General features: G+C 54.6%; 11 protein-coding genes across 11 annotated transcripts; 7 read left to right on the forward strand and 4 right to left on the reverse strand.

Annotated features, from left to right (window-relative positions):
• Positions 1–935: 935 nt before the first annotated feature.
• On the forward strand, positions 936–1,502 carry ACRALDRAFT_1068188 (uncharacterized protein; the record flags this gene model as incomplete). The annotated part of the gene is made up of 2 exons (XM_071017536.1): positions 936–1,077; positions 1,249–1,502. The coding sequence occupies 2 exons, from the start codon at positions 936–938 to the stop codon at positions 1,500–1,502; spliced, it is 396 nt and encodes a 131-aa protein (XP_070876673.1).
• Positions 1,503–2,159: 657 nt separating this feature from the next.
• Positions 2,160–4,890, reverse strand: ACRALDRAFT_2040045 (uncharacterized protein; the record flags this gene model as incomplete). The annotated part of the gene is made up of 6 exons (XM_071021015.1): positions 2,160–2,555; positions 2,648–3,290; positions 3,380–4,455; positions 4,530–4,604; positions 4,689–4,720; positions 4,791–4,890. The coding sequence occupies 6 exons, from the start codon at positions 4,888–4,890 to the stop codon at positions 2,160–2,162; spliced, it is 2,322 nt and encodes a 773-aa protein (XP_070876674.1).
• A 339-nt stretch (positions 4,891–5,229) lies between these two features.
• Positions 5,230–6,821, reverse strand: ACRALDRAFT_1060979 (uncharacterized protein). The gene has a single exon (XM_071016339.1). The coding sequence runs from the start codon at positions 6,624–6,626 to the stop codon at positions 5,367–5,369; it is 1,260 nt and encodes a 419-aa protein (XP_070876675.1). The 5' UTR covers positions 6,627–6,821; the 3' UTR covers positions 5,230–5,366.
• An 828-nt stretch (positions 6,822–7,649) lies between these two features.
• On the forward strand, positions 7,650–10,773 carry ACRALDRAFT_1060980 (uncharacterized protein). Its single transcript, XM_071016340.1, has 3 exons — positions 7,650–8,606; positions 8,712–8,717; positions 8,810–10,773. Exons 1-3 carry the CDS (start codon positions 8,183–8,185, stop codon positions 10,507–10,509), a joined length of 2,130 nt encoding a protein of 709 aa, XP_070876676.1. The 5' UTR covers positions 7,650–8,182; the 3' UTR covers positions 10,510–10,773.
• On the reverse strand, positions 10,506–10,940 carry ACRALDRAFT_206927 (uncharacterized protein; the record flags this gene model as incomplete). Its single annotated transcript, XM_071022139.1, has 4 exons — positions 10,506–10,624; positions 10,656–10,741; positions 10,779–10,847; positions 10,903–10,940. The coding sequence occupies 4 exons, from the start codon at positions 10,938–10,940 to the stop codon at positions 10,506–10,508; spliced, it is 312 nt and encodes a 103-aa protein (XP_070876677.1).
• A 79-nt stretch (positions 10,941–11,019) lies between these two features.
• Positions 11,020–13,559, forward strand: ACRALDRAFT_1079794 (uncharacterized protein). The gene is made up of 4 exons (XM_071018939.1): positions 11,020–11,797; positions 11,903–12,187; positions 12,265–12,395; positions 12,459–13,559. Exons 1-4 carry the CDS (start codon positions 11,509–11,511, stop codon positions 13,068–13,070), a joined length of 1,317 nt encoding a protein of 438 aa, XP_070876678.1. The 5' UTR covers positions 11,020–11,508; the 3' UTR covers positions 13,071–13,559.
• A 282-nt stretch (positions 13,560–13,841) lies between these two features.
• On the forward strand, positions 13,842–15,416 carry ACRALDRAFT_1047684 (uncharacterized protein). Its single transcript, XM_071015514.1, has 3 exons — positions 13,842–13,999; positions 14,149–14,576; positions 14,739–15,416. Exons 1-3 carry the CDS (start codon positions 13,968–13,970, stop codon positions 15,128–15,130), a joined length of 852 nt encoding a protein of 283 aa, XP_070876679.1. The 5' UTR covers positions 13,842–13,967; the 3' UTR covers positions 15,131–15,416.
• An 835-nt stretch (positions 15,417–16,251) lies between these two features.
• ACRALDRAFT_1060984 (uncharacterized protein) lies at positions 16,252–18,583 on the forward strand. The gene is made up of 3 exons (XM_071016341.1): positions 16,252–17,134; positions 17,308–17,608; positions 17,680–18,583. Exons 1-3 carry the CDS (start codon positions 16,933–16,935, stop codon positions 18,308–18,310), a joined length of 1,134 nt encoding a protein of 377 aa, XP_070876680.1. The 5' UTR covers positions 16,252–16,932; the 3' UTR covers positions 18,311–18,583.
• An 812-nt stretch (positions 18,584–19,395) lies between these two features.
• ACRALDRAFT_1068195 (uncharacterized protein) lies at positions 19,396–20,108 on the forward strand (the record flags this gene model as incomplete). The annotated part of the gene is made up of 2 exons (XM_071017537.1): positions 19,396–19,449; positions 19,563–20,108. The coding sequence occupies 2 exons, from the start codon at positions 19,396–19,398 to the stop codon at positions 20,106–20,108; spliced, it is 600 nt and encodes a 199-aa protein (XP_070876681.1).
• A 129-nt stretch (positions 20,109–20,237) lies between these two features.
• Positions 20,238–23,029, reverse strand: ACRALDRAFT_1079798 (uncharacterized protein; the record flags this gene model as incomplete). The annotated part of the gene is made up of 3 exons (XM_071018940.1): positions 22,700–23,029; positions 21,856–22,632; positions 20,238–21,767 (listed from the first exon to the last, which is right to left on the reverse strand). The coding sequence occupies exons 1-3, from the start codon at positions 22,709–22,711 to the stop codon at positions 20,238–20,240; spliced, it is 2,319 nt and encodes a 772-aa protein (XP_070876682.1). The 5' UTR covers positions 22,712–23,029.
• Positions 23,030–23,272: 243 nt separating this feature from the next.
• On the forward strand, positions 23,273–23,919 carry ACRALDRAFT_1091866 (uncharacterized protein; the record flags this gene model as incomplete). Its single annotated transcript, XM_071019588.1, has 4 exons — positions 23,273–23,573; positions 23,638–23,673; positions 23,717–23,854; positions 23,911–23,919. Exons 1-4 carry the CDS (start codon positions 23,289–23,291, stop codon positions 23,917–23,919), a joined length of 468 nt encoding a protein of 155 aa, XP_070876683.1. The 5' UTR covers positions 23,273–23,288.
• Between the last annotated feature and the right edge of the window lie 1,724 nt (positions 23,920–25,643).

Here is a 25,643-nt window from a genome sequence, read left to right on the forward strand (position 1 = left end):
GGAGACATACGTGGCGCGAGACATGGCTACCTGAGGCGCTGCGCGCCTGGTGCTTTTCCAAGGCAACATTGCCTTGGAATCTCGCGTACACTACCTTGAACTACGAATAGATAAGGTCAAAATGTCGTACCTACCTTGTCAAGGTACCTTATGTACTGAGGTATCGACTGTATTGGTCAGGGATCGAACGGATGGGCGAATTAGGTGTACTGAAAGCTTATCAGCTTGGTATCAATGCCATTTGGTACCGGAATTACGTTGTCAATATCGGCGAGCGTGTGTTTATTCTTGGCATATTTTACTCTGTAGTCCAGCACGACTTGGACCGTCTTGAGAGGCAAAGAAGGATGATATGCTGGCTGATTGCCCACTTTGATCCTCTCTGGACTTAAGACACCACTACTGCATATATACGACGGAAATATACGAAAAGGGAGGTACCTAATCAACAGCAGCCAAGAGTCAAGTGCTGGCTAGGTTGAGGTTGGGTAGGTAACCAATAGGGCTGGGAATTAATGGAGATATGAATAGGTGCCTGTTGACATCCCACGTGCGGCTGTGACGGGCGCATATACGTACGTATACGTATCGGATACTTTCAGAGATGAATACCTAGTACGCGATGGACTATCAGGGTGGGGAGTCACAGTGACACTGCGAACCGATCCAAGCGACGACGTGACTTATCTTTACTATTTACGCTTATCAAGGATAAGGTAGCGGGAACAGCTTGGGGTCTGGGGTGATGGTCTGCTTCTAGTGAGTGTACTTTAAAAATACAATGACCAGCTGACTCTGGACCTCATCACTCTCGTCTGAATTTCCCTCCCTTCATCTCGTTGATCTTCGACACCCGTCTGTTCCTCCTGGTCCCTTTTTTTGATATCAACCACGGGGACCTGCCAACGCCAGCGAATATCGCGCTCCCCTTCGCAATGACCACCTCAGAGGTCTCGCATGGCCGTGGCGGCGCTGGCAACATCCACCCCGACGACACGCCCTACGCCGACGGCTCGGTTGTCCGGGCTGGTCCTGAGGGTAGCCGTGGGGATGGCGCCTACAGCGTAGGACGAGGTGGTGAGTGAACGACTGTCTTCCCGTCTCCCATCTCCCATCTCCCGGACGAGCACAACTGGCTGGTTGTCCTCGCCTCTTCACTTGGCGCCAAGCCAACCACCCAAATTTGGCGCTCCACTCTGATCTCCCCTTCCGTGTACTTTCTCACGAACTGACAGATTGATTACCTAGGCGCCGGAAACATCGGCGACGCGGGCGTCAAGGCCCCGCCAACCGGCCGCTCCGACATGGACATCATCCCCACCGAGGCCTACCGCGTCTCCACCGACATGGCCGAGCACCATACCGGACGAGGCGGCGCCGGCAACGAAGTCAAGCCCACCCAGTCTGCGAACCAGACACCCGATGCACCTCCCGCCGGTGGCGACATTCACCACATTGGTCTGGCCGACAAGCTCAAGTTTAAGATTTTTGGCAAGAAGTAGATGGGGTGGGGTGGACCTGGGATCCGATTCGAATCGTTGGAACGGGAATATGGGAGACGTGGCATGGTGGAAGAGGTTTGGTCTCATGGTCCTGTTGGGCGTGGATGATTACCATGGAAGAGCGGCATGAATGATGGGCGGGAAAGGAGATGGTCTGTCTTCACTTGCTGAGGTTACGAGGCGTGGCAGCTGTCGCGTGCTCTGTGACGATTCTCTTGGCTTGTTTGATTCTTTACTTTACCTTGATTCCCCTTCGATACTTCGATACCATAGTTGACCTCACAGGTAGCTGTTGTTCTACCCTTTTATATGCGACGCTGTTACTATCACGGTCCTGGTCCGCATTCTCTCCTCTGGGAATGGACCGTCTCGAAGCGTAGAAAACCGTCTCGTTTTCTTTCTTAAAATCTCGATGAGAGCTAGGCCGACCAATTGCGATATCAAATACCATGCTGGTTTCTTGCATTCTTCGTCATCCCATCATGTCAGTTTGGATCTGATCCTCCAACTTTTCTTTTGCTGGTTCCCTTCATTTCTCGAGCCTCGATTCCCCTGGCCATGTAAAATCATCCATTCTCTTTTGTCATCATGTACAAAGAAGCATAGAGCCACTGAAAAGCAAAACCTCCCTAATACAACCTTACGAAAACCCCACGGCTACCACTCGAGAGGATCCTCCTTGACATCGCCGCGGTTTGTCTTGGGAACCGGAGCGGCCTCGACCATAACCGGACCACTCCGCTTCAGATAGCCCGAGCCGTCCAGCCAAGGCGTCTCCTTTGTCCTGCGCTTCTCAAACGCGCTAATCTTGTCCTCCATCTGGATGGTCAGACCAATGTCATCCAGACCGTTGATGAGGCAGTGTTTCCGGAAGCTTTCCACCTCGAAATTGGCCAGCACCTGGCCATCGGCCGACTTGACCGCCTGCGAGGGGAGATCCACCTCCACTTCACGTCCGGCCCTGGCCTCAGCGGCAACCTTTTCCAGGGATTCCGGGTCCAGGACAACCGGAAGCATGCCGTTCTTGTAGAGGTTCGTCTCGTGAATTTCGGCCTGTGGCACGCAAAGTTAGTTTCCGTGTTCGGTGACGTCGGGCTATTTTATACACCTTCAAAAACAAGAGCAACGCGAGGAAAGGGACTTACAAAAGAAGGGGCGATGATGCAGCGGATGCCAAAGTCGAGCAGAGCCCAGGGAGCATGCTCACGGCTGGACCCGCAGCCAAAGTTGGGACCCGTCACTACCAGAATCTTGGCGTTTCGGTACGGCTCCTTGTTCAGGACAAAGTCGGGCTTTTCCTTGCCCGTTTCGCTGTCATAGCGCCACTGGTAGAAAAGCGCAGTGCCCAGTCCCGAGCGCTTGATGGTCTTGAGGAACTGTTTCGGGATGATGGCGTCGGTGTCGACGTTGGCAATCTCCAGGGGAGCTGCGATACCCTTGAGTTGCGTGAACTTGTCCATGCCTGCAGAGCTGGCGGGGGCACCACGATCCTCGGCAGCGCTGGCCGAGGCGTCCTCCGGCGCGTCCATGATCCGGTCCAGATCCTCGTCATCGAGAATGTCCTCCATGACAGGGTCGGCGACTGTGATTCTGGGCGAAGCCTTGGCAGGCGACGCGTGTTCCGCGCTGGCGACATCGCGAACGTCAGCGAGCTTGCCGACCAGGGCGCATGCCGCCGCCATGACAGGAGACATGAGGTGAGTCCGGCTTCCGGCACCCTGGCGTCCCTCAAAGTTACGGTTAGAGGTAGAGGCGCAGCGCTCCTTTGGCGCGAGAATGTCTGGGTTCCTGTAGAAGGGGTAGTGATATCAGCAACTGTCTCGGAAATGAAGAAAAAGGGGGCCGGTTCCTGAACAAGTATCCGGGAGTACACTCACATGCCGAGACACATCGAGCACCCGGCCTCGCGCCACTCGAAGCCCGCATCAACAAAGATCTTATCGAGGCCCTCTTCCTCGGCCTGCTGTTTCACAAGGCCGGAGCCGGGCACGATCATGGCGCGCATGATGTTCTTCGCAATCTTCTTGCCCTTGACTATCCTGGCAGCCGCGCGCAAATCTTCGATGCGTGCATTTGTGCAGCTGCCAATGAATACCTTGTCGACCACCACATCCTGGACGCGGGTTCCGGCCGTCAGCCCCATGTACTCCAGGGCACGCTTGCAAGCCTCCTTCTTGTTTGGGTCGGTGAAGTCGTCAGGACCGGGGATGACGCCGGTGATGGCGACGACATCCTCAGGAGATGTACCCCAGGTGACGGTGGGGGGGATGTCGGCGGCATTGATGTAGATCTCCTTGTCGAACTTGGCACCTTCGTCCGTGTGGAGGGTGGACCAATACTGAACCGCACGCCTCCACTCGGCGCTATCGGGCTTGGGGGCAAGAGGGCGGCCCTTGAGGTACTCAAAGGTGGTCTCATCCGGGGCAATCATACCGGCCCTCGCGCCAGCCTCGATGGACATGTTGCAGATGGACATCCTGGCTTCCATGCTGAGACTGCGGATGGCAGAGCCGCAGAACTCCATCACGCAGCCGGTACCTCCGGCCGTGCCGATGAGGCCAATGACATGGAGGATGATATCCTTGCTGCTGACACCAGGGGCGAGCTCGCCATCGACTTGGATCTTCATGTTCTTGCTGCGCCGGGTGATCAGGGTCTGGGTGGCGAGGACGTGCTCGACCTCGCTGGTGCCGATACCGAAGGCGAGGGAACCGAAGGCTCCATGGGTAGAGGTGTGGCTGTCGCCGCAGACGACTGTGGTGCCAGGCAGGGTGAAGCCCTGTTCGGGTCCGATGATGTGGACAATACCTTGCCTCTTGTCTTTCAGGCCGAAGAAGGTCAGGTTGAAGTCGCGGACATTCTCCTCGAGGGTCATGCACTGGGTCCGCGAGTCGGCATCCTTGATGAAGCTGGCAATGTCCTTCAGTTCGGAACGAGAGCTAGTGGGAACATTCTGCCAAGGCGACCATCATCAGAAACTGCCACGGCAAGTCTAAAGCGAGGGTGGTCAGGATGGAAGAGACTTACATGATCGGCGGTCGCGAGAGTGCAGTCGGGTCTCCGGACCTTACGGCCAGCGTTTTTCAAGCCCTCAAAAGCTTGCTGCCCAGAAAGTTAGAATCAAGTGGCACTAGTGGTAGATGCAGCTATCCTGCTCCCTAATGACCGTAAGGTGCTGCGACTTACAGGAGATGTGACCTCGTGGACGAGGTGGCGATCTAACATGTAATACAATTAGCTGCCATTCCATTTCATTTTCCCATCGTCTCGCGAGGAAAGACAACTTACCAATGTAAAGAAGAATGGTACCATCCTCCTTCTCATCGACAATATGACTACGCAGGACCTTGTCATAGAGGGTCTGCGGGGTTGCCAAAGCGCCAGGCATGTTGGACAGGGATGAAGCTACGATGAGAACGAAAGGGAAACAATAGGTGGAGGAAAATAACCGTGCCTATGCGCAAGTTGGAGGTGTAAAAAGGCACGCTTGGGGAAGAAGAAAGAGGAAAAGTATGAAGCCTTGAAAACGGAATTGGCCACACGGTAAAAAGGGAAAGAGAGGGAGGCAGCTTTAAGAATTTAGCGGTGGTTGTTTCTTCTTGCCCGCATTGAGGGGAGTTGGGGCCGATGTCGGACCAGCCCTCTCAGGTCCGCATCTCGGAATACCGGGGTCGCCACGTGATTGACGTCAATCTCCTCTGCTCCGAGGTCATCGGAAAAGAAAGTCCTCTGATTTGCCTGTTCGCTGTTGGACCCTCTTTTTTGTACGTCCTTCCTTTTCCAGGAGCAACCCGATATTCGACTTTGTCTGACGGCCGCGAACTGAGACCAATATTTACATTGTATGCCTGTCTAACAACTGCTTTAGATTTCGTACACCAAGCCGATCTCGGGCCCATATTGACCTTTCCACAACGCATCCCAGTCCGACTCGAGCGCTCCGATATCCTGGCGCCATGTCAAGCTTACACCGTGCAGACCACCTCGGCCATGGACGAATCGCGCCCACGCCTCGTCCAGCAACTGGAAGTATCTCGCTTCGCCTTCCACTAGAATGGCGTCGTCCCTCATGGTAGGAGCAGAGACCATGTAGACGCCACTCCCCTCCTCGCGCGTTTCTGCGTCGAAGTGGCTGAGGTCTGTCCGGGTGGGATCCCCGCCAAATAGAAGTCCCGTAACCGTACCGCCCAGTTCGCGCAGCCTGGCCGCCCATCGATCAGGCGCGTCGCCTCGCCCGGCAAAGTCAACCAGCATGACCTTGGTCGCCTTGTCGAGTGCTAGGATGCCGGCGAGTTCTTCCCTGTCGACGTCGTTGTAGACCAGCACTTCGTCGAAGAGACCGGTGCGCTGGGTGAACTCCCGGGACGCCTCCGAGCCCACCGCGACCACTTTGCGAGGCAGGGCCCCGGTGTTTCGCCCGTGCCGAAGCTGGTCTGCGAGCGAGAGGCTCGTCTTGCCGGACGCGGCAAGAAACACGAGCACAGCGTCTTTGATGTCTGCCTGTTGGGCGGTCCACGGAGGGCCCTGGCCTAAGGGATGTAAGGGCTTGGTCTCGGGTCCAGCGAATGTGTACCGGTTCAGCAGATAGCCGGCTTCGAAAAGCGGTCGCAGTAGTGCCTCCGAACCCCGGGCGTCCCGCTCGGCTGATAGGTCCACGTGGGGTGGTTGGCACACGTAGCGGTTGTAGAACGGCATGACGCGAGCCGTCCGCCTCTCGCTCACCTCCAGCAAGTGACCGGGAATGTCCGTGGGCTTGACTTGCAACTCCTCGGGGAGTGTGCCGATGGGCAGGTAGCCGAACAGCTTAGTGCCGACAGGAACATCATCGCGTGCGCTCTCGATGACCTCGCCGTAGCCCCAAGCCGCGATGCGGCCGTACCTAGTTTCGTCGTTATACGGAGCGGGGAGTGAGGGAGGAGTTGGCCAGACGCTATACCAGCCCAGCTCCTCGCCGAAGCGTGCGTAGGAAAAGTTGTTGGTGGTGAGTGACAGAATTCGGCTCCGGACGCGGATGGAGCCTTTTTGTAGAGACGGGAGAGCATCTGTTTCCGGGAGAGACACGATTTTCTGCTTGGTATAGTCGGTTTTGTCGACTACGTGGACTTGAAGTGCTGTAGCAGGCATGTTGAATGTCCCTGTCTTGCTCCGTCGGGTAGGGCCTGTGGGCGATTTACATTTCGCGATGCGGCGAAAGATTGCCTAAATCCAAGCAGGCCGCTTGTCGTTATTTCATATGTCTTGGCTTCGGTGGTGATGGTGAGAAATTTTCTTTTACCGTCCTTTCTTGAAGCCATCATGGTTTCCCCGCTCTGATGCCATCTGCAGGTCGGATTAATAAGCTGTGCATATGTGCATATCAGTTGAGGGTGTCGGCAAATCTTCCTGTGATAGTTTGGTGGAGGGACGTCAACCAGACAAGAGCTGTCGTCACGACTACTGGTTCAAGGGAGACAGACTCAGCAGGAAGACACTGGAATGCCTGTATTCAGTAATTAAGTGATTTCTGGAACTCAAGACTGTCAGCTACCAGGATTTTGAGGTCCATTTTCCTGATATACCGATGGCTTGTAGGCAGGGTAAATGAGAGGCTAGCTGCTGTATATTAGTTGGCTGTTGGTGATCTTGGTTTGACCACTCCCCGCCGGACATCCAGCCCACTGCCGACTTCGTTCATCCGGTCGTGGTTAGGGTCGCCGCCGCGGCACCTTGTTTCAAGTCGGATCGAAGCTTGTCGACCCATAGGAAACACATCGTGGTAAAGGAATGATCCTTCTTGTTGTTGCCACATCTCTCCTCGTTCCTCAAGTCGACCCCAGACTATGACGAACTCACCCCGTATAAACCCCATGGAATTGGAGGAGAGACGCGCACCACCTTACAAGCATGACGCAGGCCGCGCATACTAGCTGCATATATCTTCTGCATGCAGCCCGTGAAGCCCAAGGAAGCAGGAATGGGCCACTCAGGCACCCAACCCATCAAGGCATGATTTGAACCCGGCTGATCTCGACACGGCTAGAGATGAGCCCGAATGGGAATAGCCAAATGAAGAAGGAGCCAGGAAAAAGGGGTAGAGGGATATATACTCATCCCAGACCCCTGATTTTAATCACTCATCTCCTGTTCAAGTCGTTCCTGCGGCGTCCTCTCGATGTTCGCAAACCGCCCTTCCTGTTCTCGGATCCAGCCCATGCGCCCTCGTTCGCCTCGATTCCGACGTGGTTTCCGAGCAAAAACCCCGTGTTCCACTGACACGATTCCCCAGGTGCTGGTTTTCGAGTTACAACGTACGTTGTACATACGTTGTATCCCCATACAGTCGGCTCGGTCCGCCTGCGGCCAGAAACCCCAGCAGACAATCTTACTGAAAAATCTCTTGGTTTGGTTGTTGTGCGGCGGGAGCAAGGATCACCCGTTCATGGATTCAGAGACGGGCGGTTGTGCAGGAACCACATTAGGTACAGTGGCTAGTGTACCTACACTACAACGTACGAATACGTTGTACACAACGCTAAAGCTAGCGCCACCCCCAGGCTAGACCCCCTATCTTAGTGGGGCCGAGGGCGCGTCCGTGGACCCTCGTATCGGGTACAGTCACATTCCACCTGTTTTGGCTGGGTATCTCGGTACCCTGGTACCTACCCCCCTCGGAGTCGCACCCAAGCTTCCGCCAGGCTACTATGGCGTCTCCGCGTGACGAGGGACATGACGGGAAGAACATCCACACCACCACCACCAACCGCACAAACAGTCACCCCAGTCTTCGTCCGTCGCCAGCTCCGCGCCTGTGGTCACACCTATCCAACTTCTCGCGCAAGTCCTTTCGATCCTTCAGTTCCTCATTCGAGGCCGACGACGAGCGTTCAAGCTCCGATACCGACCGCCGCGACGACTCCCATTTCCGTTACAGCCGAGACTGGCACGCGTACGGTAATATGACCGACTACGATGATTTGGATGGGGACGGCGACGGCAATGGTGTCCGGTCGTCGCTGCCGTTGGGTCGAGCGAAGTACAAAGGCGAAGATACCCGTCCGACGTCGCGGAAGGAGCTTGCTGGCTGGTATGTCTACTCATTTGCGGCTGAGACGTATGTCATCTGTGGTAAGTTGGCACCCTCCAGTTATGTATTACTGCGATAAGCGTCTTGATGGGAACGCCTGTTGCTTTCGTCGATGACATTCTGCTGACCTCCTCGTTCTTTTGCAGCTATCGGTATGTTATCCTGTCTCCCCCTTCCCCGTCCGGCTCAGCACACGCCTCGCTGTCGAACCGATGAAGTACTGACTCTTGCCGCTACTTTCCAGGCTCCTTCATCCCAATCCTCCTAGAAACACTCGCGCGAGAGAACGGCGTCCTCGCATCCGACCGGACCACCCCATGCGGCACGAGCGATTCCAAAGGCGATGGGGACGGGCAGTGTATTGTCTACGTATTGGGCGTGGAAATCAACACGGCCAGCTTCGCCATGTATACCTTTTCCATCAGCGTCCTCATCCAGGCTCTCTTGGTGGTGAGCATCAGCTGCGCCGCCGATCACGGCAACTACCGCAAGAAGCTCCTCCTCGGCCTTGCCTGGACCGGCAGCTTCGCCGTCATGATGTACATCTTCGTCACCAGAGACATCTACCTCTTTGGCGGCCTTTTGGCCATCGTTTCAAATACCGCCTTCGGGGCATCCTTTGTGCTCCTCAACTCCTTTCTGCCGCTTTTGGTCCGCTACCACCCGGAGACTCTGGCGTCCGCACAAAAGGTCCAAGCACAGAACCCCGATATTGCGGACCAAGACCTCGAGTCGCATGCCGGACCTGACATTCCCCGCGACTCGGATTCGGTGGTAGAGGAAATGGCAGACTCGACATCGGCACTCCTTCCTAACAGAGCGCGTGGCCGGGGTACCAGCCGTCCTACGCGCCGGACAGCCCATGAGGAACTCACCTCGATCGAGCTGAACCTGTCGACCCAGCTATCTTCAAAGGGCATCGGTATCGGTTATTGCGCAGCTTTGTTTCTACAGTGTGTGGGCATCGGCATTTTGATTGCCATGGGCAACTCCACCTGGGCCCTGCGGGTCGTGCTTTTCATAGTGGGCGCTTGGTGGACGGTCTTCACCATCCCCGCGGCGGCCTGGCTGAGACCTCGCCCGGGCCCTCCCCTTTCCCCCGCGATGGCGAGTGGCTTCACGGGGATGTGGACCTGGGTGGGCTACGTCGTCTACTCGTGGAGGTCGCTGTTCAGGACCATCCAGCTCGCCCGCCGCTTGCTGGACATTGTCCTCTTCCTGGCCGCCTGGTTCCTCCTCTCCGATGCCATCGCCACCACCTCGTCGACGGCTATCCTATTTGCCAAGACACAGCTCCGCATGAAGCCGTGGGCTCTGGGCATGATCAACGTCACCTCGACGATGGCTGGTGTAGCTGGGGCATTCGGCTGGTCCTTCATCTCGCGCCGCTTCGGGTTACAACCGCACCAGACTATCCTCGTCTGCATTGCCCTCTTCGAGCTGATCCCCCTCTACGGGCTCATCGGTTACCTGCCCTTCGTAAGGGAGTGGGGTGTTTTTGGGTTGCAGCAGCCATGGGAGATGTACCCGCTCGCTGCTGTGTACGGCTTCGTCCTGGGGGGCCTGAGCGGCTATTGTCGTTCCATCTACGGCGAGCTCATCCCTCCAGGATCCGAGGCGGCCTTTTACGCCTTGTACGCCATCACCGATAAGGGGTCCAGCGTGTTTGGCCCGGCCATCGTCGGCGTCATCATTGACAAGTCTGGCGGGATCCGACCGGCCTTCTGGTTCCTGGCCTGCCTGGTGGGCTTTTCAGCCCCGCTAATCTGGTTCATCAATGTAGACCGCGGAAAGCGTGAGGGTGAGAAGCTGGCGAGGATCATTGAGGGCTTTGACAGTCCCCGTGGGGATGAAGTGGGAGGTGATAGCGGGAGCGAGGACCGTCCCATTCTGAGCGCATATGACGACGACGATGGGCATGAGGCACAGAGTCGGCTTCATTAGTGTTTGGTGATGTTTCTGATGTTTATCCATTTCTTTTTGTTTGGGCCATTCCTGTATTCCTTGTCCTTCTCCCTGGCATGGCGATGGCGTTTTGTGCATTCCAGCTGCTTGAATACTATGCGATCAGTTGAATTAGAGGCTTTGACGATGTATCATGGCGTGATCTTTTGGTATACATATCAAATACTTTTCCGTTAACAAAGGATATGGACGCATCTTGTCGTCCTCGTCACTGGCAGAAGAGTAGAACAGATTAGGTATTTTGTAACATTTCGATGGGCCGATGCAATGCGACGCTCCCGGTAAGGGGGTTTTGGACTGATGAGGAGCGTGTTGTTCTATTGGCCAAGTTGACCGGAGATTAAGACACGTGATTGGAGAATTACTAGTAACGGTGACCAATTGCTTTGGGGGTGGCGGGTGTCCACCATGGGCCGACTGGTCTTCGTTTTCCCCTCCCCGTTTCGAGTAAGAGTAACGTTCGAAGCCTTTTCTCGGCATGTTTTGCCCGCGACTAATATCGCCATTTTGCGACTTCACCCTTACGTCTGTGTCGTGACTACGTCGCCATTGCGATTCTTTGCTTTATCGCGTGTTTAGCAGCTATTACGATCGCGGCGACATTCCATACGCCCCATCTCAACTCTCCAAGCCAATACCCTATCCAGACCGCGAGGCGCATCGACTAGAAGCTGGGCAAATCTTTTTTGGATCATACGTACCTGCCTTGTTTGGCGGCGCAGCATCTATACCGACAAACAAACGTCGCGTGTGATTATCTCATAGCTCAAAGCCCCACGACTAGACGACCATCCGTTCCATCATCCAGTTGCGACGCTTTGGTTCTCACATAGCCGACAGAGACCACGACCGTTGAAACCCGGCCGGAACCCATCGCAGGCCGATCAACGAAAAGCGTCGTGTCGTTTCCATTCACGTACTATACTGGCCGGACGAAACGCGGCGCCGCTTCCTCCCAAGTCACCGTCAGCCCCAACCATGTCCTCCAGCTCTCGGAAACGGAGCCATCCGGACTCATCGGCCGACGACGGCAGGGCTGAATGTCCCTTCACCATCAAGTACGTGTCTCCCGAGGACAAGTCCAAGGGTCAGAAAGGCAAGAAGAGAAGGAAACAATCAGAACTGGAGGAAGACGATGTTGCCAAGATACAGAATTCGCCCTTTACACCCTCGGGCAAGTTCAAGAGCGACGAGAATTTGGACCTACACTATACGGTGGAACCCCGGGATAAGTGGATGGGCATGACGCGCTACAATAGTTTCGTCTGTACGTTACCGGTACCGAGAGGGACCGCGCATCTCTTCTCTTTCCTTCTTCATCTTCCCGTCCGATACGGCGCACTAACGTAGAGGGCGACCGGTCCTCAATTAGTGAACCAGGCCAAGTATTTCAGCGAAGGATTCATCTACGTTGCCAACGACTCGACTATAGCGCCGAAAGACCCGCCCCAAAATGGCATGGCGACGCGGAGACAACCTGACGAATGGGTGGCCCGCATCCTGGAAATCCGCGCCGCCGACGAACATCACGTCTACGCCCGAGTCTATTGGATGTATTGGCCGGAGGAGCTTCCGGTCGGGACAAAGGATGGCAACAAATATGTCTCAGGGCGCCAGCCGTATCACGGGCATAATGAATTGATTGCATCCAATCACAGTATGCTTCCTCCATCCACCATAAATAAAAGGCGCAGGGAAAATCAAGGAAACAAAGCGACGACTAACTTGAAATAGTGGACGTAATCAACGTGGTGAGCGTAACGCAAGAGGCCAAGGTGAAGCAATGGTTCGAGGAGAACGACGAGGAGATCCAGGATGCACTGTATTGGAGACAGGCCTTTGACATCCGAAGCATGCAGCTTTCGGTGAGGAACTCTTTCAACTTTTGTTGCTTCCACCTGTCCGCATGGGCGCTAACTTTGAGCCAGTCGATCCAACGAACCTGCAAATGCGACCAGCCCGCAAACCCCGACAAGACCCTCATTGCCTGCTCGGATGCCAAGTGCAGCACCTGGCTTCACGAAGAGTGTATTAGGCACGATGTGCTTATGAAGACCTACGAATCTTTAGGCAAGGACAGGCCATATCAGAAGCCAATCGCGGACGCCACGAAAAACGAAGATTCCGGGAGCAGTGATAAGGGAGCAGGTGGGCCGCTGAGCCCACCAGACAACGGGTCGGAGGTCCAACAATCAATCGACGCCAAGGTCGGCCCCGATACCGAGAATGGCATCAAGGCAGAACAGCGGTCATCGCAAGATCCGCCCAACGTGGCCGCGGGGAGAAATAGTCAAAGGGACGCTACATCCGCCGACAGATCGATCACGGCGGCACCGAAATCGGGGAGACATTCGCTAGGGAGGAGGAAGAAGGCGGATGTCAACCCAAAGCCGTACGAGGGCCTCTTCGATGTTACACTAAAACTGGCCGAGAGCCCGTCGGTGGCAGAGATTCACGATCTTCGCGCAGACGTCAAGGGCGGCGAGAAGACATGGACCGAGCCATTGACCTGTCTGATGTGTGGTGCATTGATCAGTTGACAAGACAAACAGCAAGGGAGGCTCGTCTCTTTTGAGCAGAGGACAGGAAATGGACGAGAGCAAGACCTGAAGCTATAGTCTGGACGCTACTTGCTCATCTAAGTGTGTAACTATTGTGAAAGGGACGGTACGGTGGTCTATCATGACTGAAGATGGTTGTCCTTGTAAGCGGACCGACCAGGATAGGAGGGAAGGCTATTCCATGTGCATGGTGCCCGATTGTCGGTACCGCTGCTAGGGGGTTTTTGCGGCGTTCGGAGAAGCTTGTTGGAGTACTTTGGGAGCAGATCGCTTATCAGAGGGGTTTGTCTCTTTTGGAGTAGGAGCCATTCATTGGATTGGGGTGCATGTGGAAGGGAGAGACTCTGGGGCTGGGGTGCCAGAGGGGAAAGGGAACAGCGTTGTATGAAGTAGTTGAATAAATGGCCCCGGAACGTAAAAAGACGAGGGAATTCAGGTATGCTTTATGGCTTACCAACTATAAATCAGGAAGAATCCTCTTAGCGTAGTGTTTACTTTGAAAGCCATGGAGCCGAGCGGCTGTAATAACATACCTAGGTACCGTACTGATTCCACGGACTTTGAACAAAAGTTGCGCAGTTCAACTCTAGATGAGGTACAGAGGTTGCGGTTCTGACGCTATTGGCGATCCGGACAAAGGTACAGGGAGACGGGTATCTATCTAGAGCTCTGGTGGGGTCACTGTTTACCCCGCTACCTAGAGTAAGGCATGTACTTCGTATAGTGTACCTCGAATTGGGATTGGGCAAGCTCCGGCCTTCGGTTTCTATCAAGACAGCCTCGCCGTGCCAACTAGCCAAACGACCGACAAGACACTCCCACGACTTAGGCCTCCATTCGTTAGCTCTACAGAAGAGACTGCCTTGTCCGTCCAAAATGACAACCGCCGACCCCTTCGATGCGGCACTGTAAGCCAGCCTCGTCCCCTGAGCCCCCTCCCACCGAGAGTACCTTTACGCAACGTGCCCCTCCGCCGAACCTCTTCCCCCCGGCATCAACCCATTTCTGCACGAAACAATACATCCGAGGCAATCGCTAAATCCCAACATCCGTCCAGTGACCTCCTCCGCCGTCTCAACCCGAAACATACCACCTCGCACCTGAATTCCATCATCTCCCTCGCCCCCGACCTGACCGAGGACCTCCTCTCCTCCGTCGACCAGCCCCTGGGCGTGCGCCGCTGCCGCCAGACGGGCCGCGACTACCTCCTCTGCGATTACAACCGCGACGGTGACAGCTACCGCTCTCCCTGGAGCAATGAGTTCGATCCGCCCCTAGACGAGGCTGGTCTGGGCGGCGTCTCGGGCGCTGGGAACGACGGGGCCGGCGAGGGGGCTGTCCCGTCGGAGCGGGTGCGCAAGATGGAGATTAAGGCGAACGAGGCCTTTGACGTCTACCGCGATCTTTACTACGAGGGCGGTGTCAGTAGCGTCTACTTTTGGAATCTGGATGATGGGTTCGCTGGGGTTGTCCTGTTGAAGAAGTGTAAGTTTCTGCCCTCCGTTCTCCTTCCGTTTCCTTTCTTTTGTCGCCCTAAGACTGTTGGCCATGTCTTCTCCCATTTTGCTTGGGTTTGTTTATTTTTATTTACTGTTCTCTTGGATATGTGCCGACCAAAATGAGCGAGGCTAACGATACGCACCGCAGTGTCGAACCAGGGAAGCACTTCGGAAGGTGTATGGGACTCGATCCATGTCTTCGAGGCCATCGAGCGTGGCCGGTCCACGCAGTACAAGCTCACCTCGACCGTAATCCTCAACCTATCGACGAGCGGTACGGCGCTAGGCGAGATGGACCTCAGCGGCAACATGACGCGGCAAATCGAGCAGGAGCTTCCCGTGGATGGGGACGAGAGTCACATTTCCAACATTGGCCGGCTCGTCGAGGACATGGAGCTCAAGATGCGGAACTTGCTGCAGGAGGTGTACTTTGGCAAGGCCAAGGATGTCGTGGGCGATTTGCGCAGCATCGGGAGCCTGAGTGAGGCGGGAAGGGACAGAGAGGCACAGCGGGAGATTATTGGGAGCATGCGGAGATGAGAGGGGAGGGAAGTGGTCTTTTGTTTACTTCCTCCCCATTTATTCTATTCAAGCAAAATAGAAAGATGCATCGCTGGCTGGTTCGCTTGCTCCTAGATATGTTCGACTGAGACTTACTTGGGCGACTTGGACACGAGCAGGTCAAGGGATCCAGGAGCTAGTGGGAGTTTGGTTCCGGATATCGTTGAACGGCGTGACGATATACCAGATGACTTTTCGTCCGTCTGTTCCACACACACTTGTCCATGATGAGCCAGTCCAGTTGCCGTCTGTCCATCTGCACGCGCCCAAATCCTGTTACTCTGGTTCAAGAAACACCCTCTTCTTTTGCAGTGGTTCTATTGCAAAGTACAACGTATTATCTGGACGCGGCTCGGCAGAGTTTGCCTTGTAATCTGTGCCTGATGTGGCTTTTCTTTCTGCTTACTGGTGGAACACCCGCCACGGGTACTGAAATAGATCAACAGTGGGAGTGGACCAGTTCCGTATACAGGTGAGCAGGGGCTGGCGTTGGCGGGAATCGGCCCCATGCAGAACGGTTAAAAATGTCCTCGTTGTCCTTGACGCGCTGCAGCGCAGCCTGCAGGGGCACAGATTAGGGGTAGCCATATCATCGTACGTTGCCAATGCTCGTTTATCAAATCCACAGACCACGCTCGACCGGATGAGCTGAGACGGAACGTCGAGAGCGGTCAGTAATCACCAACCTCGACGTGGTGGCACTCGGGTCAAGGATTCTGAATGGCTACGAGCACCGTGGTCCCGATGGATTAGATGTTTTAAGAGTCCTATCCCCAATATTCAGGTGTAAAACTCGTGACATGGCGTTCCTAATCGAGCAAGCGCTAAAAAGGGCATGATGGTAGGTATCCATGACTATGGTCGGGAGCCAACCTTTAACGTCTACGCTAGGATCACCGGGCCCAAATCTTCTACGTCACGTGATGTCCGTCCCTATGAAGATGCCCCTTTTCTGTGACACATTCTGCAGTTCTTCCCCTTCATGCCCCGCCTCCATCCGTCTCCACTTCCACCCGTCCCCGCCTAGGTAGGAACGATCAGGTACGTCCTGTAATTAATTGAATGCTGTACGAAGTAATCAAGCGCGGACCCCACCCCCTTTTTCTCCCTCACACCACACGATGTCTTGGTCTCTTCCTACCTTGCCATGCCCTCCTTTTTCTTTGGCTTCTAGTTTCTCCTCCTCGATCAGTACAGTGCCAGCGTACTCTGGGTAGCGTAGGTTTTTCTACCCCGTCTTCCTGAGGAGCTTTTTTCTCCTAAATTATTCCAAAATCATCCTTACGTCGCTTTATCCCCTTCTACTCTTGTTCACACCGCCTCAGAGCCGATTCACCATCTCCCGACTGCGGCACTGGACTCGCATCGTTGGGTAACCCCTGTTCTGATCTCCTTCTTCTGTGAGCTGCAAACCCCTGCCCAATCCTTGGACAAAAAGACAGGCTCGACACTGTCCACCACCCACTTGGTACTACGTCGGCGAACGAAAGACACTTCCCCTCACTGGTTCCTCTTGACATAATCGCGATATTCGAATTTCGAGACCCCGCCCCCCATTCGATAGTCGAAACCTGAGAGGAAAAGAGTCCTGCAGAATACCTTTTTCTCACATAACCAGCACGCCTTCTTGACTCTCAAGACTCAGCCAGACAGCATCCGGGTCGAAGCAGCGAGGACTAAAACGACACTCCTTTCCACCGCCACAGACAACTGTACGATCACATCTCCGTAGGACAGACAGTAGGTTGGTCCGATAGCTCGAGACGGCCTCGCGACACACCATGGCGGAAAAGCCCTCGGTCCTCATCATCGGAGGGCTCGGCTACATTGGCCGCTTCCTCGCCCTCCACATTCACAAGAATGACCTCGCGTCGGAGGTCAGGATCGTCGACAAGGTCCTGCCCCAATTGGCATGGCTCGCCCCCGAGTTCCAGGACGCCTGCGCCGGTTCCAAGTTTATGCAGGCCGATGCCAGTAGAGAACGTACGTGACATGGCCTCCTCCCCTTCCTCTCGCCCATGCTTTGAACCTGGCTCGCAGACGCCGCCTCGACCAATCCTCCGGCGCCGATTGGCGCGTTTTGGAATGGGATGGCTTTCCGAAGAGGCGGCGACGTGTGCGGGATATTTGCGCTGACAGTGGGGTCTTGAAAATAGAATCGCTAGAGCGCATTTTCGACCGGAGCGACGGGAAACAGTGGGACTACGTCTTTAACTGCGGCGGCGAGACGCGGTACTCTCAGGAGGACGAGGTATATAAAGTGCGCTCGCTGGGGCTGTCCATCGCGGTGGCCAAGGAGGCGGCCAAGCGCAAGGTCAAGGCGTTCATCGAGCTCAGCACGGGCATGGTGTACAAGCCCGACTCGTCGCCCAGCAAGGAGGGTGACAAGTTGAAACCGTGGAGCAAGATTGCCGTCTACAAACTGCAGGCCGAGGAGGAACTGGCCAAGATTGAAGGGTGAGCCAAGAAGACGCATTCCCCCTTTTTTTTCTCGGGTATCTCTGGGGCTAACCAATGGATGAAAAAAGACTGAACCTCATCATCGTCCGTCTCGCACACGTGTACGGCCCGTATGCGTCGCAATGGGTGGCGACGGGGCTATGCATGGCTCGTGTCTACCAGTACCTGGAGCAGGAGATGAAGTGGCTGTGGACCAGGGAGTTGCGGACCAACACGGCACACATCCACGACGTGACGCGGGCGCTGTGGGCCGTGGCGCGCTGGTATGACGCCGAGGGCGGCAACGGCAAGGCGTCGTGGGACTTTAGCCAGGGGGCGCCGACTTTCAATGTGGTGGACAAGGGGACGACGACGCAGGGGACCATGGCGGATATCATCGGGGAGCTGTTCAAGATCGAGACGGGCTTCCAGGGACAGCTGATCAGCACGTTCGCACGGCTCAGCCTGGACAGCGTGGTGGACGACGTCAATGACGAGCTGCTGGGTCCCTGGGCGGAACTGTTGGAGAATGCGGGCATCTCGCGGCCCGGCCCGTTGACGCCGTTCCTGGAGAAGGAGCTGATCAAGGACACCGACCTGAGCATGGACGGGTCCCGGCTGGAAGAGGTGGTGGGGTTCCAGTATGAAAAGCCGGCGATGGACAAGGAATTGGTGGAAGAGGTTATAGAGAGCTACAAGAAGATGAACTGGTGGCCATGAGGGAGGGGTGGACCGCCGTGGAGAGAGACCAATCGGGAGGGCACCCCGAATCAGACGATTAACCATGACATGACGCGACCGAGCTACGACTACAGTTGACGCGGGAGCGTGGAAGGCGACTTGATCTGGCAGCAACCAGTATTTTTTGTTTGTCCTACCCAACGATACGCTATACGAGAAGCATATCTACGCATCTATGGATATTTACTAGCGTCATTTCATGGGCCAAGATACCATGACACTTAATAGACACACATTCATGCTGTGGGGAGGTCACTTCTTTATATGTTGTTCTTATCATTTGAGTGTCGGGTACCAGGCACAAGGTAGCTTGGCTGAGGTACCTACCTACCTTAGGGGTAGGTATGAAGCATTACGTATCACAGCAACCTGTGACAAGAGAGGGGCAGCCCCTCATTTGGGGGTCCGGTCATCGGTGCCGAGGCTGAAGTGGCTGAGATGAAGTTGCATGTGTCGTGTCGGAAAGACCAGCCACCCACATCTGACTTAGCACTGAATCATACGGAGTAGTGTACGAATACTTCGTACAGATGGCCGTGACCGCTGCGTACAAAGTACTACGGTGTACCTGTACATCTCACCAGCCCATTCTCATCTCAGATAAAGTACAGGTGCTCGCGGATATTGCTCCCATAAATGGCATGTCCTCCGCCCTCCTGGACGACGCTTTTTCCTCCCCGTGAAACCACCGACGTAGACGTACGTGACCGCTTCACTCTTGGCAGACGTCGCCGAAGCATGTGAACTCGCTCAGACGGGGTCTTAACAGAATCCGGGGTTTCTTCAGCCACCTAACGGAATTTTTCCCTGCTCGCAGTATCTTGCAATACCCCGCAAGAACCAAACCTATAATAACAGCTATAGCATCGTCGTAACGTCGTTCCTGCGTCCTGTCCTACAGATTCCCACCTATAACCTCAACGAGTGTCTTGCCTTGCGAGGAGTTTTGTGGCTCGGCGCGAACTTTCTGCCATCCTTTCAGAGAATATACATCAGAGCAACCGTCTCTTACCTGGCCTGCTCTCTTACACCCGCAAAGGACGGATTATACAATCGTCGACAACATGGCCGCACCTCCCAACAAGACCATCGGTGATCTCTCGGGCAGATGGGTGATGGTATGTTTCCGGCCCTCCGTCTGCGCAGTTGATCCTTTTCCGTTCCCTGAAATTACGATTTCTTTTTTCTCTTCTTCCTCCCTTCGTCGTGACAAACGCTCATCCTCCTCCAGAACACCACCCTCTCCGACTCGCCGGAGCCCGCCCTCGCCCTCCAAGGCGTCAGCTGGATGGTCCGCAAGGCCATCGGCCTCGCCACCCTGACTCTGCACGTCAAGCAGTACGAAGGCCCGCCTAAGCCGCCATCCACCTCCACCGACCCGGTGGTGCACATCGACATCACGCAGACCGCCACCGCCGGAATCAAGGGCACCACCGAGAACCGCTGCGTCGACACCGAGTGGCGCGAGCACTCTGACTGGCTCTTTGGCAACTGCCGCGCCTACAGCGCCTGGCGCTCGCTTGACGAGATTGAGGCCCCGTTCCTCAAGCAGGGCTGGTTGACTGGTGATGCCGAGGCCAAGGGCCCCGGTGGGAAGAGCCTCCTCATGAGCCATGTCGAGAATGTCGATGATGGATGGACGGCTACCCAGATTTGGGGGTTCCAGGACTTCAACGGCGAGCGGAGGTATGCCCGGAATATTGTCGTTTCCAAGGGCGACCAGAAGGTTGAGATTCGTCTGGTCTATGACTGGCTGGGCGAGGAGCTGGAGGAGTGAGGCAAAAGGGGAGGAGAGTTCCTAGATTTTCGCGTGTATAAATATATAAGCCTTACGGTGTAACATGAGCCTCCCTATATGAACTCGGCTTTTATTCAGAATCTGCTATTATATAAGATCTTCATGTCCTTAGATTGTAGCATTCGGCTGTGTGCCGAGTCCAGCCCCGGCTTCCGCAGATGCAGCATGAGTGTCGGTTGCCCCAGTTTCAGCCGGTCCATCGCTTGGATTTGTCCTGTCCTCCTCCCCCGTCGTCTTCTCCTCAGCGAGTACGGGCTGCCCCTCCGCCTCGGCCCCAGTCTCCGGCGCCTTGGCATTGGAATCCACCGGCTCAGGAGGCGCGGTGGGAGCAGCCACCCGCTCAACCTCGGCCTGGCGATCCAGCGCCGTCTCGAGACCGGCGAGCAAGTCGGGGCCTTCCTCTTCCGCCTCGGTAGCCGCACTGGTGACAGGAACCGGAGGCTCGGGCGCCTGTGCAGCTTCGGTGGGTTGAATCTGCTCCTCACTCGTAGTGTTATCTTGTTCCTTCGTTTCCTTCCCTTCCTCCTCCTTCTGTTGCGTCTCCTGTGTCTGCTGTGTCTGCTGTGTCTGCTGTGTCTCCTCCGGCTTCTCCCCTGGCCTCTCCTCCGGCTTTTCCTCCTGCGTCTCCTCAGGTTTCTCCGGGTTCTCCAACATCTCAACCGGCTTCTCCTGCATCTCCGGTTTCTCCTCCTGCATCTCCACTGGCTTCTCCTCATGGCCTGGCTCTACCGGCGCTGTGGACTCCGGAGCGGATTCTGGAGCTGGGGCCTGGAGAGGAACCTCCTCGATACTAGACGGTTGGACAACTGGTGTTTCTTCGGACTTCATAACTTCTTCCGCGGCGGTGGTGACTGCAGCGGCGGGAGATTGTTCCACAGTAGAAGCGTTCTCTTGCGGCTCCGACATTGGCTGTTGCTGCTGCTGCTCTCCTCCTCTTTGTCCTTGTTGTTCCTCGGCGGGTTCGGATTGCCCTGTCATCTCGACATCATCCCCATCCCCCATGACCACGTCGGCCGGGGGTTCCGGAGATGGAATGTTGCCCACGCGGTCAGCCGGTGGGATGAAGTTACTGGGTCGTTGCTCCGCTTCACTGCCTGGCGCCGGCTGATCAGAGGCCGCCGGAGCCTCATTTGTAGTCGTAGCTTCAGTCGGGGCTGGGGGGATGGGGACCTCAGAGCTCTGTATGGTATCTTCTGGGGCCGCAGTCCCGGCAGTGGCGCCTTGTGGAGTCCCGTCGGTCGCCGGCGAGGTCCTCTGTGGCGAGATATCCGTAGGGGACGGCATGATGACGTTTTTGAGTGGGCTACCTTCGAGCTTAGGGGAGGCAGATGCAGCTGGGTCCAGATGCGGCGCCAGGAGAGGGTTCGTCAAAGAGGGCTGTTGGGTTGGTGAGGACATGGTCGTGTCGGCCACAGGTTCAGCTGGGCTGTCTGAAGACGACTGGGGTGCTGTTGGGGGAGCGTCCGTCATCTCCTGATCTTGTTCTTCTGTATTGTTGCCATCGTCCTTGCTCTCGCCGTCTTCTCCTTCGCCCTCCTCCCCTTCCTCTCCCTCGTCGCCGTCGTCATCGCCTTCGTCATCATTTTCCGCCATCTCGCTGTCGGGATTGTTGGACTCGCTTTGTTCCTGCTTGGGGACCTGTTGTGCGTGAAGAAAATGAAGAACAAAAACATTAGCCAAAAGCCCGTGCAAACAAGGGAGAGGGTGGGGAGTGTGGATGTCGCACATTTTCACCACCGGCAATGTCTTCTGGTTTCGGTATAACGGCTGCATCGGCCGTCCCGGGCGCCTGATTTTGCACCGGCGCCGGCAGGGGAATCAACTTCTTCTTCCGACCACGACCAGGACCGCCGAGCTTCTTTTGCTTCTTCGGCGGCGGAGGACGACGATTGTTTCGAGGGGGCGTGGCGACGACCTGGTCTCCCGGAGCAGGGGCGGGGACGACAGTGGTGGAGATGATCTCGCCGTCTACCTGTTGGCCGTGCTGCAGCGTGACCTCCTGGGTGTACGGGTTACCGGCCGCATCGATCCTCCTGACGGTGGCACGGGTGACGGTGGCGCCGGTGAGAGGGGCGATGACCGACTTGGACGCGATGGTGACGACGCCCTTGCGGCGCTTGGCGAGATACGACGGGGGAGAGCCCTCGGCATTGCGATCGACCTGCTTCCACACCTTCGCCTGGAACCCCTGGGTGCACGTGTCTTCCTCCTTCTTGTCGGTCTTCTCGACGGCCACTTCCGGATCGACCTCGTCGTCCTCCGCGGGTCTCTTGTAGAGACGGCCGGCGCGCGCTGCGCGTAGAAGCTCCTGGCTATGTTGCGGCAGTAGGGCGGTGTCCCGGGGCATGCCCCAAAGGAGTTCGCGTGACCAAATGTCGTTCTTCCGCGTCGTCTCGGGGGGTGGTGGGGATGCGACCTGTACAAGTTCCTGGCGCCATTGACGGACGGGGAGACCTTCGAAGTCGTCGTGCTCGACAATCCCGGCGCGGGCGGCTCGCCTGGTCTATATTTTCGAGATGATGTGAGTGTTGGTCGGCTGGGAAATAGTGGTCTGTGGAGGAAGGACTTACGCCTGGAGCCATCCTCGTGAATGCCTTTCCCTCGCGCGCTTCGAGAGAAGTGTTCTATGAAACTACAGAGCTAATACAGTGCGTGTCGGTATTATTCACCCGCAGTATTTTAGGGTATGTTGGCGGAATACGATCGGAAAGTGCCTCTATCGCGTCGGGGCGCGTCAGGGTTCTGGGCCGGAAGATGATGGTAAGGTAATGGAGGGCGAGGCCGCGAGACTCGCTAGCCAACTGTGGAACGAACTAATTCAACACTCGATGCCGGTTTCTCAATGTACGCATAGGATTCGAACCATCCGGAACAACGTCGAGGGCAGGAAAATGCTGGTTTCCCTTTGTCGGGGTAGCTGGGAATTGGACTATGTCTGTACGATGGTTGACAAACTGCGTGCGAAAGTACATGATACCATGGCGTACGGTTTACATAAGCTCGTTGTTTGTGCCGATACGGAAGTACAATAGACTTGGCCGCCACGCACAGTCAAATTGTGCCGACGCTATCCGCCCACTTATATACACTGAGCCTTCACTTGTAATGCGGTAAACTCCCCCTTGAACGCTGGTCGATCCGTCATTTCTCTCTCCAAGGATGCCGAAAGATAATCAAATATTCATTATGGATGCCCTGATCAACGTGGCTAATTTCGGCGCCTGGTTCGAGGGAGACGTCCTTGGCCTACCTAAACAGCTACGCTATTTCCACGAGGGCGGCTTAAAAGGACTTGTGGACGTTATACACCTCATCATCATCACCTTCCTAATGATCGTGGTCTTCCCAATTGCCGAAGCGATGGATGGGTTCCCTTGGTCCTGGCGCCGTAGTGCAAAGCAAGCGGCTTTCGTATTGATTTTCTTCTGGGCCTGGATGCTTCTGGTGAGGGCCTCAAACTCGAGTAAGTCCCTGGTTAGAAGAGAGCTCAACTAATACGTTTTGATAGTGGAATTGGATCATCGACACCTTAGACCAATACTTCGTACGCGTCCAATAGATAGCACTGCCATGTAATTTCTGGTTAGAATAGCTTAAGATGTTCCGACTGGGCTCTAGGTGCCGACAGCGGACACATAGCCCAATCAATCCAACAGTTAATCAAGGGCCCCTTAATCGATCCATCTCAAGACTGCGTTTCCCGCTCTTCGCAACAACCTATAGCTGTGAGATTGGGAGCAGCCTAGCAGAAGTTACGTAAAGGGACCAGTCAATTGTGTAGAACTGTTAGCCACTCGATCCCCTGTGGGGTCGAGTAGAGGTACTTATAAACAGGGACTTTCCTATATAAATACGATCCGTTTAAGATACCCTTACTCATATAACTCCCATCCATCCTGATAAACATTTCCCTACGTCCTTACCGATATTTCCCTGCTTCCGGCCTCGGGCGCAGAGGCCCGATATAGTTACCCTACGCCCGGCAGATATAATAACCCGGATCCGATATCCTATAGAAGCTTATACTCCCCTTCGGATCGTAGCGTAATTATAGCGGAGCTACGATCCGTGGTGCTAAAACAGTTAACTCGATTAGTTAGTAGAGTAGGCCGGGATCTTTTCTATCCGAAGCAGAGACTTAAAGTAATTAAACGGGCCCGGTTATAAGGGCTTAGTGAATCTATTAGCCGGGTTATTAGCGTTATCGATATACTTAATTTAGACTTCCTTATAATCCACGGCGTTAAAGATATAGGCGTGGTTAAGCAGGGTAAACTTACTATAATAGGATTATTAGGACTTAGCGATGGCCCCGGTGTTATCGACTTTAATAGGAATAGGATTAAGTTCTTCGCCTAGCTTATATAGCAGGTAGCGGATCTATTAGGCGGTTTAGACGGCGTTACTAAGGGCGTAAAACTCGGCCTCGGGTATAGATTTTATAACGCGGGCCTGGCGTTTAGAAGACTAGGCGATAGGACCTCCGGCTATAAAAAAGACCTATCTAGTAGTGGATTTAGCGCCCTCGGCGTCGGTAAAGCTAGAATCGGAGGCGCCGAATAGGCCGAGGCGGTTACCGTGTTATTATTAATAGTCGGCTAATTAGCGGTATATAAGGCCGTCGGATTAGTTATTATAAAGGTATTATAGGATCCTTTTAACGCCTATAAGGTGGTAGGTAAAGGGCGTATAGCTAAAGCGGCTCTAAAAAGAGGCGGCGTAGATAATATCTGCTATGCATAAACGTGTGCTGAGACCGTAAGGTCTGTATAAAGATTTTTGTTAGAAAAGAAGATAATCATTCCAAAGTCCGAGCTCGTGGAGCTCTGCTATAGAGGCAGACTTTTATAAGTCTGCTGGCAGCTAACTAATCTAGCTATGTGCGTATATGCGTATGTACAAGTATAACTTTTGTGTAGTAAATACCGCCCCCCTAAAATGCAATCGTCCCGATTATATTAGTACTATTATTAATTTTTTTTTTTTTTTTTTTTTTTTTTTTTTTTTTTGCTTATGCATAGCGAAAAGAAAATTATACTTATTGCTAAAAGGCTTTTATACTACCGGGGAACGAGATAAAAGAAAAGCAGGATCGTAGTTCTTAGTCCGATAAGTTTGCCTATTCGTTAGCTAGCTGATTGGCTTAAGGCTGTTATTACTATTAGGACTATAGCTATTACTATTACTAGGTTTAAGGTTATGTTTGTGGTTAAGGCTATTACAGTGGTTGCGTGTATAAGTTTATCCGTGATAGGGGAGGAGTTGCTTATAACGTTTTAGCTAATTTTGCAGCTCTAGCTAGTTTCTTTATAGCGGCGTATATCTATTATAGCTTATTTAATTCTATCTGTATTTTAACCTAGGCACTCCTAATATTAGTTAACGTTAAGTTCGTCTTACCTAATTCGGTTATATTATCTACGAGATCCTTAGATAATTTTTTATTCTATATATCTATCTATAGTCCTATAGCCTTGCTTTGTTTATCGATTACTTTCTTCTATTTATTTTACT

This window comes from Sodiomyces alcalophilus, assembly GCF_042370955.1.
Source record: "Sodiomyces alcalophilus JCM 7366 unplaced genomic scaffold ACRALscaffold_2, whole genome shotgun sequence".
Lineage (NCBI taxonomy): Eukaryota > Fungi > Ascomycota > Sordariomycetes > Glomerellales > Plectosphaerellaceae > Sodiomyces > Sodiomyces alcalophilus.